The following is a 10,000-nucleotide window of genomic DNA, read 5'->3' as shown; positions in this document are numbered from 1 at the left end:
CTGTTCTTTGGAGTTTCCTTTTCACTCTGACCCCATGTACCCAGAATGATGTTATGTCTGTTTTGTCTGATTGGCAGATTTGCATTTCATTTACGGCTTTGGTGGTTAGAAGGTCGAGGAATCACATGCCATCAGCAGATAGCTCAGAGGCCGACTGAGAAACACTATCCTATAAGGGTGATATGCCAGCCTGCTGGTCTTACAGACAAGGTAAATGTAGTGATTATACTGCATGTAGTGATTATACTGCATGTATTCCTCTCTTTTTTGGTTTTGCCCAGAAATACTCCTTTGGTCTTTGCCATTTTTTATTTTACAATGTGACACGCCTTAACTGTGGCCACCCAACAAACTTTCACATTAAATTTTGACAACAACGTGTACATAAGTACATCAACTCAACAACCCATGAAACGGTGTTCAAGTTACAACCATGCAAACTTTGCAAGGAGGGGTGACTGTCAATCAAATTCGCACACCCTGATTGGTGCGTAAGTTTTAAAAAACTTTGTTAGGTGGCCACGGTAAGGTGCGTCGCACTGTAAGTTTGCATAGATGGTTACCTGTGTTCTATGATTCCAAAGCTTTGGAACTCTTTTTCTGTCAAAAGTCGACAGATGACTGATGTGCTGTATTAATGGATTTAAGTACCACCTAAAATTGCACCTTTTAAAGAAAGGATTTAGCCTAAAACTTTAAAAACATTTTAGATTTTAGTTTTATTAAACTGAATGTAATATTGTAACAACAATTGTCATTTAAATATAGATAATATAATAATAATAATTATTATTATTACTTTGTTTTCAATAAGGCTTAACCCATTGACTCCCAGGGGTTCCCCATTGACAAGTAAAATTGTCTGGTGTTAGACAGAGTAAAATACTAAGTCTGGCCGGTTTAGGCCAGTTTGGGTGTCAAAGGGTTAATGGGGACATTAGTGATTAACCCATTGACTCCCAGGGGTTCCCCATTGATGACTAAAATTGTCTGGTGTTTACAGAGTAAAATACTAAGTCTGGCCGGTTTAGGCCAGTTTGGGTGTCAAAGGGTTAATGGGGACATTAGTGATTAACGCATTGACTCCCAGGGGTTCCCCATTGACAAGTAAAATTGTCTGGTGTTTACAGAGTAAAATACTAAGTCTGGCCGGTTTAGGCCAGTTTGGTTGTCAAAGGGTTAATGGGGACATTAGTGATTAACGCATTGACTCCCAGGGGTTCCCCATTGACAAGTAAAATTGTCTGGTGTTAGACAGAGTAAAATACTAAGTCTGGCCGGTTTAGGCCAGTTTGGGTGTCAAAGGGTTAATGGGGACATTAGTGATTAACCCATTGACTCCCAGGGGTTCCCCATTGATGACTAAAATTGTCTGGTGTTCACAGAGTAAAATACTAAGTCTGGCCGGTTTAGGCCAGTTTGGGTGTCAAAGGGTTAATTAATGGGGACATTAGTGATTAACGCATTGACTCCCAGGGGTTCCCCATTTATGAGTAAAATTGTCTGGCATTAGACAGTCTGGCCAGTTTAGGCTGGTTTGGGTTTCAAAGGGTTAGTAGTAGTATTAGCCTCTTCGTCTTGAAGAGGCGATGGTTAGCACTGGGGATTTGGGCACGATCTTGTATGACTGTGTAGCCCGATCCTGGAGTGGCAGTCTCTGTTGCAGGTGGCTGTCAAAGGGTTAAATAAATATTATTTATGGTAATGTGCCTAGATCACCTTATGCTTTTGTGCCCAAAAAATTAAAAAATATGTCATTACTATCATGCAGGGAACCTTTGAGATGAATTCTTCAGATCTAGTTGCAGACCTCCGTGCAGAAGTGACCTTTTGGTGCAAACAGGAAGAACTTGAGAAGAAACCACAGTTTACGGGAGATAGTGCATCGCAGCACACACCTCTTTCGCCTTTCTCTCCTCAGCTACATCCCCCCTTCAGACTCCTATCCCAAGGCCATGAACTGACCCCAGACTTGGATGAGAAAAGTCTGGCTGAAGTTGGTTTCAAAGACTTACAGGTATAAACAAGAACAAAAATAATTTAATTTGTGACATGGTCCTATGCATAAGCAACATACCCCTGTAATTTGGCAGAGTTAAACATGTTGCCAGATAATAATTATTATTGCCAAACATTGTTCTTAAAAATTAATTAGGCCATTTTTGCCATATTGCAGAGAAAAGCGCTTCATTTCATGTACCCGGTAGGAATTAATTTTTAGTTGAAAGAACTTAACCAAAAATTTCTTCAGATACACAATACACTTAGTATATCACTGTAAAAAAATTAACTCAATCTTCTGTATAGTGAAAGATACTTAGCAACATGAAAATAATAATGTTATTATTATAGTATCAAGAAAAGTCCATGGCTAAAAAGTGCTTAAACTTCCCAATTTTTGGGCACAGTTCATGCAGCATTTTTTGTTATCAGTAAAATGCCTATTAGGTAAGCATGCATCTATTTCAGTGGGTCGTTTAATCCTTTGCTATTGTCAGAGGCCTGGAGCCACACAAAATGTGCAATTACAATACAAGTGAGGATGTAACTACAAGCTTGGACAAAATTGTCGAGAAAATTCTTATTTTGGACTATGATCACAAGTATGAAAAACAAGCTTTCTCCGATCATTGTTGCTACACGAAACAAAGCATGTCGAACCTGGGATTATCAGCCATTGATCAGGAGGGGGTGGGGGATGGCTGCTAGGGTGCAATATTGAGGGTGCTGTGGGTAAAGGAACCCCTGTTTTTAATATTCTCAACCCTTTTTGTCCAAGATTGTAGTCTTAGCAAGAGAATGCTGCAGTTGTAGATACTTTGATATTTCCTTAAAATAAGAACCATGCCAATAGACCATTTCCATTTCTGCCTCCTCTTCGCAGCGAGTCTAAGTGGGAAGTTTTTATGATGGTAGTTAGTTCTACTTTTAATATGAATGAAACTTCTCACTTCAAAGAGGAGGCAGGTCTACATGAACTTGGAAATGGCCTGTTTTGAAGGAAAGTGTATTTATGGAGCCTCCTTTTGGAGCTTGATATCATTAATTTTACGTTTTTTTTTTCTATAGCTGGTGTTTGTGTCTGTTGGAGCTGTGAGGAGGGAGCGGCACCATGACTCTGGATACGTTCCTTCTTCTTCTCTTCCATCGCCCAACTGGGACTCCACTCCGATGATAATTCTTCTACAGGAGCAATATTTTGGACAATTGTTTGCCTTCTTGGAAGCCCTAGATCATTTTGTAGACAAAACATCCAGCACAGCTGAAAAGAGTTTAGGAAATTCTTGCAAGTTTTCTGAAAGGTCTGTGAATAGTACTGCTGTTGAGGAAGACGTGGAAACGTCAAGACAAATGGAGTCAGAGGAGAAACCTCCCTTGCTTCCTTTAATGGAAAGCCGGATTGAATTTCTTTGTGGCATAGCTTGGGAGCTGCTGTTTCTTTTACCAACAAACCAGTCTGTTTTGAACAAGCTGAGATATGTTGGCCAAGGTTCTGACTCTCAATGCGAAGACTCGAGTAACAAAGGGGAAGTGGATCGAAGGACAGGTGATGAAAATAAAATGGAAGAAAACAACAATTGGCAATCATTATTGGATCCAAACTTTCCACACAAATTGTTATATTCTCTCCAAGTAATTGACTTGATACACAACTCTTCAAAGGAAGCACAAACACCTTTGTCACCAACCTATTCTAGGCTTAGTAGTGATTCTGATGTGTCTGAAAATGAGGACGAGAAGAACATAGTAGTTTTGCAAGGTCAAGGTTTCCCTTGGGGATATCAATTCATTGAGTTGGGAGGTCTGAGGCACTTGTATGAAATACTAATGTCTGGTTGTTTGGAAGTGAAAGGGAATTCACAGTGGCATCAGGAATGTCTGGCACATCTTTTGAAACTCATTTGTGAATTTGGGACAATGAAACGCAGCAATGATGAAGACGACGAAGTTTTTGCACCATCAGAAAGTGACACAAAGAAACTGCAGCTTCAAAGGAAGGATGGGAAATTTCGTGTTAGATACAAAAGTACTGATAAAGAGGAAGTGATTTGCATCAAATGCTTATCTTCCAATCTTATGTCTACTGTAAATGTAAACTTGCTGCTGGAGAAACTGCTTCACATCTCATATGAAGCAACATTGCCGATTCGAGGAGGTCAAAGTAGAATTAGTGGAGGAGAGGGTGAGTTTTAGGAAGAATAGTTATGAATTATATTGGAACTTATTCTGCAGCAGGCTCTCAATATAATACATTAGAAAACAGTCCTAAGAAACTATGCGCGCTGATTGGTTAAAAATCGTGTTTCTATAACTTGATGGAGACACAGAACTAGCACGAGCTGTTGATGTAGTGATGGCGCGAGCAAAGATAATTTACATTTTGATAATTAGAGTTAACAAGCTGTTTTACTTTTTCTCGTCGCATTGTTTTCTGAAATAGAAAACATGTACTCGGTGTTTCTATCGAGTTATAGAAACACCCGTGAAAGTTTGGGAGAACTCGAAAAAGCTCATGTTCCCACAGCATTTCTCGTTCTCCCAAACTTTCACTCATGTTTCTATAACTCGATAGAAACATGGTACATGTTTTCTATTTCTTAAATACATCATTAATAACAAATGATTGGCCACTCCCCATAGGGAGAGAGTAAGACAATCAATGAAAGTGAGATAATGAGTATATGAATATAAATTATATATGTTTTTTTAGTTGTACATCATGCAGTATCCCTGCTAGTATCTGCTGCCTTCACCGATGGTACTGTAAGAAGTTTGCTTTTGCAGCAAAGCAATTTCAAACCGTGGCTACAACAGCTGGTGCTCTTGGCAAAAGAGGTAACTCAAAACCATTGCATCTCCTTCAATAGTTTGTCTTTTCAATCCCGCTCTCTCAAGATCTTAAAGTTGGTAATGGCGGAGTGGTAAGTGTCTTTTTTAAATCAAGGCTTAAACCTTTAGTGGCTTAGTGTTTAGTTAACATAGATTTGTTTTTCCTTTTTCAGCCCACCATTCGATTTGAAGCGTGTCGTGGACTATACAGACTTAGCCTGATCAAAGAAAACTCCTGCCTTATACAGCTTATGGATGCCCTTTTAGATTCTCTTCCTTTAGCACAATCACTTCAATCGAAAGAAAGTTCTCATGGAAGGCGACAGGAGTCTGGTGCCAGAGAGTACTTCTCCATTCTGTGCAGACTTGTTGATGGTCTACCAACCTCGGAAGGTGGCCAAAAGGTGGAGATTACTGTGATAGAAAGGTTGACCACAGTTTAAAAAAATAAATTATTTTAAATTGTGATCAGTTTTTTTTCCCATCAGCTAGAACTACTGTAACAGTAGTTAGTCCTGCATCGCTAAATTTATGGCAGTTTTAAAACATGGGTCACATTTCACAGATCACTCATTACAGGTCATTGGAAGTTTTTGCACACTAATTTAAAAGCAACCCAAACCCTTCAAATTGGCTAACCTTAACCCTAAAATCATTTTAGGTCTAATTAGCAAGTTTATCAAGAGTAAAGGTTTTTTAATGAGTGACTTGTGACCAGTGGCCTATACTTTAATTAACCTGTCTGCATTTAATAAAGTGCTTTAAGCCTCTTTCCAAGACAGCTACTGGTAATTATCATGTTAGCATGATGGGTGTATTTACACATGTAGGGATGGCACTAGGATTGTTAAATCGCGGTCCTGCAACCTACATGCCTGGCCAAATTGGGGTTCAAAGCTTTTTTGGGGGGTCCCTAGAATTAATTTTGGTGACCATCTGCAAGGAAAACAGTTTTTAAAGGAGAAGTTCACTCCACAATGACAAACATTTTTTTATCGATTAATAGAAAGTTCATGAGGAGAACAGCTTTTAAGCAAAATTTCAATCTTGAAATGGCTTTCTAACCTTGTAAAATCCTAAAAATACACACATGCAGGCTGCCATCTTGGATTATATGTGATGTCAATGAGCTCAGCTGATCCCACTTTTCTCTCGGAAATGTGAACAACATGAACGGTGTTTCGTCTGTCTAACCTATTTGAGCAATTTATGTTGCTGACAAAAAGGCATGACTGGAATACGAAGAGGAATCTTGACAGCTTTGTGTGTTCAAGCTTCCCGCAAAACTTCTGGTTGAGCTCAATGACGTCACATATAATCCAAGATGGCGGCCTGCGTGTGGGTATTTTTAACAAGGATTTCACAAGGTTATAAAGCTATTTCAAGATTGAAATTTTGTTTAAAAGCTGTTCTCCTCATGAACTTTCTATTAATCGTCCTCATGAACTTTCTATTAATCAATTAAAAAAGGATTGTCATTTTGGAGTGAACTTCTCCTTTAAGGTTATGAAAAAGCAAGAATAAGCAGCAAACTGGATCCAACTTTATTTACATTATCTTATTAATATTTTTTGGACGATTACATTACTGAAAACAGTACTGAGTACTGTAACTATTGTCATTCAATGTGATGTTAATTTGTGACAAACAAATAGTGGTTTAAGTCGTGTATCACCGAGGTGTTCCTATCGAGCACTGTCACTGGCAGCGTTGAACCGTTCTTGTTGATACTGTTGCTGTACTTTTATGATCCACCTGATTCTTGTGATGTACAAGTGCCAGTCACTGGAAATCTAGGGTTTTTCCAGTTTTCGCTTCTCGTCAAAATCACCTCCCAGTTACATGTAACTCCATCCAGCTCATTATTATGTTAGGTGTTGGTTTTTTGTGTATCCCTCTGGAAATAAAGATTGTTTGTATTGTAATTGTATTTGAATATGTTGTACATTTTTAACATGTTAAATTTCGCCCATTATAGGGCCATGATGTCGACTTGGATTCATTGGCCAAATTGCTTGCCAGTTACATTAGAAGCAGGTGGGTTTTGAGTAGAATTTGACTCTGTCAAAGTGACCCTTCACAAAATTGGATTATTCATGTTATCAAGACAATTGCCAATTAGTAACGGTGGCCTCATGGTTAATGTGCTCGACTTCAGAGCGAATGGTCTAGGTTCGGGACCTGGCTGGGGACATTGTGTTGTGTTCTTGGCCTCTCTCAACACAGGTGTATAAATGGGTACCAGCAAAATGCTGGGGGTAACCCTGCAATGGACTAGCATCCCATCCAGGGAGGAGTAGAAATACTCCTAGTCGCTTCATGCCATGGAAACCGTGAGTAAGCTCCGGCCTGATGGGCCACTAGGCCTGTAAGCTGACTTTACCTTAATGATAATAATATTATTATTGTTAGTCACACATGAAGACAGCATAACACTGTAGATGTTTTTTTATTATCTGATAGTCAACCACGCACTAAACAAAAATATGGAAGTTATGAAAGTGAAGGTCTAAGTGGTGTTCTGAAGCTGTGTACAGCCGTTATGAGACATGACCCAGCATTCAAGATGTCTCCTGCTGGCCTGGTAAGCCCTTGTCATGTGTACTACTCATTTAGTTTGTGACTTCAAGAGAAGATTAATTCACCTTTCATATGCACATTCATAAGTTCCAATCAGTGGTTTCATTTTTCACTGCTGTGAATGACATCAGCAATGACATGGGTCAATTAAAAGCAGAGAGACAAAGTGGATTGAAATCAGCTAATTGAAACATTTGGTGTTACCACAGTGATTGACAGCAAGGAAAAACTGCACCGTTGCTTGGAATTTCATTTTCAGAAGTAGAGACGAGCAAACTTTGTATAAAAAAATTGAAAGGCCTACGGTATTTCAGTTTCTTTTCAGTAAAATGTTTACAATGGGTTTTACTGGTTTTCAAGTGATAGTATTTAAAGTTTAAAAAAAAACGTAGTGAAGATCGAGTGTGTCCAATCGCAAGGTGAGATGTTTTCTCCATAGTTTATTGATCAAGTTAGTCATGCATACGGATTGATCACACAACATCGAACATGGTATTGATTTCAATTCAGAGCCAAATGATTCACTCAATTATTTAATAAAATTAATGCATTTAACAATTTATCATGCTTGAAGAGAAAGTGGGCATATTACTGGTCTTCAAGTGAGTGCCAAAGTAGGTAGAGCAGCCAATGACAACAGACTCAGACAGTCAATTGAACAAACTCCATGACAGCAAATAATGTGGAGCCAGTGCCCAGTTTGGGAAGGTACATATTTTTAGCAAATTCCAATGATCCCAGTATTATTGCTGTTATTGGTGGAGAATGGACTGCAAGTGTTTTGATTGTATCACAAAGTTACTTTCGTTGGTCCAACAGCATGTATTAGATGTAATAAAAGAATTTTTTTTTTTAATTCAAAACGGGACTCCAAAGTTGGAATCTAGAGCTAAATAAAACAAAATTAACTTTTGACTCATCTTTTGTGTTAATTAAGTTGACAAGGATGATTAAATTGATAAATCTATGAGCAAAGTAAGGCGAGGTTTGTTACATAGACAGTAATTTGCAAACCTGAGGACAGACTGACAGTTAGGAATTCAAAATAATTCTAATCAAGTGAAGCTATGATCCTTGCAGTTATGAATGCAGTTTTAGCAACTGCATAGAGAAACCTGAAAAATTCAGGACTTCAACAGGGTTTAAACCCGTGACCTCGCGATGCTGGTGCGACGCTCTAACCAACTGAGGTACATGTATGGAGCCACTGATGTTGGGAGCTGGTTATTTGTGGGTTAAAGTATCGCACCAGCATCACAAGGTCACAGGTTCAAATCCTGTTGAAGTCCTGAACTTTTCAGGCTTTTCTGCGCAATTGCTAAAATTGCATTCTTAATTACGATGATCACAGCTTCAGTTGTTATATGATTCATTTCATCTATAATTTCATTTCTTAATTCAAGTTCTGTTGTCCTTGCATTGCCAATGTGACCAGTTATTGATGTGAACTGAAATTATTGACGAAATGAAAATGACCTGAAATTGAATGCAAGGCTTTCACAGTTTTAATGGTAAAGTGGACGTTTTACTGAATTACCCCATCTATTCAGTTGAGAATCAGATAGTCATTTTGTCTTTAATTCCTCTACAGTATCAGTTTCAGAGTGGCTTATGGTAAAATTTACATGTAATTGCCTTGGTAAGTGGTACATAGGTTCATTTATTATTCTTATTAATCTTCTCCTGCAGGACTTTTTGCGTGATGTTTTCCATTCTTGCTTGTTCGCATTACCAGAGGATTGCTGTGATGAGAGGGACCTCCCACTATGTAAATCCAAGGTATCAAAATACTCAGAAAAAAAAGCAAACGTTTTGGTGATGTTTTGACTTAAATGAAGGAGCTGATTAGTTGATTTATTTTAAGCTGAAAAGAATGCTCAATTGCTGTAAAAAAGAGCCATGAAAACCATGCCAGAAGAAACTGATGACAGTAACTGTAATTTGTCTCTTGCTAAAATTAATGAGAACTTGTTTTAGAAATAAAGCCAAGCGCTTCAAGGTCTCTTCAACTCTTTTTTTTCACATAAGTTGCAACACAACTATTGTTAGCACTGAGACCATGCTAAAATCATACTGAAATTATTATTTTTTTCCTTTTAAGCTTTTCTTTGGAAGTGATAGTTGAAATCATAACTTTGCATAGTTACCGTATGTACCCTACCACAAACCTAATATTTTTTCTGTGAAGTATGTGTTGTAGTCCCAAAGAGAAGCTCTCATTGTTTTACTTTTCTTATTTAGCTGGCAAGAAGTTCTGCGTTTGATCTTCTGTTAGAGATGGCACGTGGCTGTAAAGACAATTATCTTGAACTGCAGAGATTGTTGTTAAAGCATCACATATCTGGTGAGGGCTTCTGGAGAGTAAAGCAACTAAGAGAAATTTAATCAAGGGACCTGAATGGCAACTCTTTTGACAGTTTTGAGAATGCCAGAAAACAATAGATTTCACAAGCAAACAATGGCTCTTCTGTATCTCCGTCCTTGTTCTTTTTGTGTTTACATTAGATTTTGTTGTGTTTGGGTTCATTTTTCTCTGCTGTTCTTTGCTGAACAATGACTAAATTTGAGGTTTCATGGAAGATATGAATCA

At 38.2% G+C, this 10,000-nt stretch overlaps 1 protein-coding gene across 2 annotated transcripts in view; it reads left to right on the top strand.

The window, feature by feature from the left end:
• LOC138026172 (ubiquitin carboxyl-terminal hydrolase 34-like) overlaps positions 1-10,000 on the top strand; it is a 91,339-nt gene that overhangs the window by 41,040 nt on the left and 40,299 nt on the right. For both annotated transcript variants that reach the window (XM_068873390.1, XM_068873391.1), the window contains exons 22-30: positions 78-210; positions 1,772-2,017; positions 3,070-4,183; positions 4,712-4,836; positions 5,004-5,234; positions 6,809-6,867; positions 7,294-7,414; positions 9,100-9,189; positions 9,652-9,754. In XM_068873390.1, the coding sequence (XP_068729491.1) occupies positions 78-210; positions 1,772-2,017; positions 3,070-4,183; positions 4,712-4,836; positions 5,004-5,234; positions 6,809-6,867; positions 7,294-7,414; positions 9,100-9,189; positions 9,652-9,754 (2,222 nt within the window). The remainder of the gene's footprint in view (positions 1-77; positions 211-1,771; positions 2,018-3,069; positions 4,184-4,711; positions 4,837-5,003; positions 5,235-6,808; positions 6,868-7,293; positions 7,415-9,099; positions 9,190-9,651; positions 9,755-10,000) is intronic.

This window comes from Montipora capricornis, chromosome 12 (assembly GCF_036669925.1).
Source record: "Montipora capricornis isolate CH-2021 chromosome 12, ASM3666992v2, whole genome shotgun sequence".
In the NCBI taxonomy this organism is placed as follows: domain Eukaryota; kingdom Metazoa; phylum Cnidaria; class Anthozoa; order Scleractinia; family Acroporidae; genus Montipora; species Montipora capricornis.
Note: the sequence above shows the minus strand (reverse complement) of the source record. Positions and strands in the feature narration are given on the sequence as shown.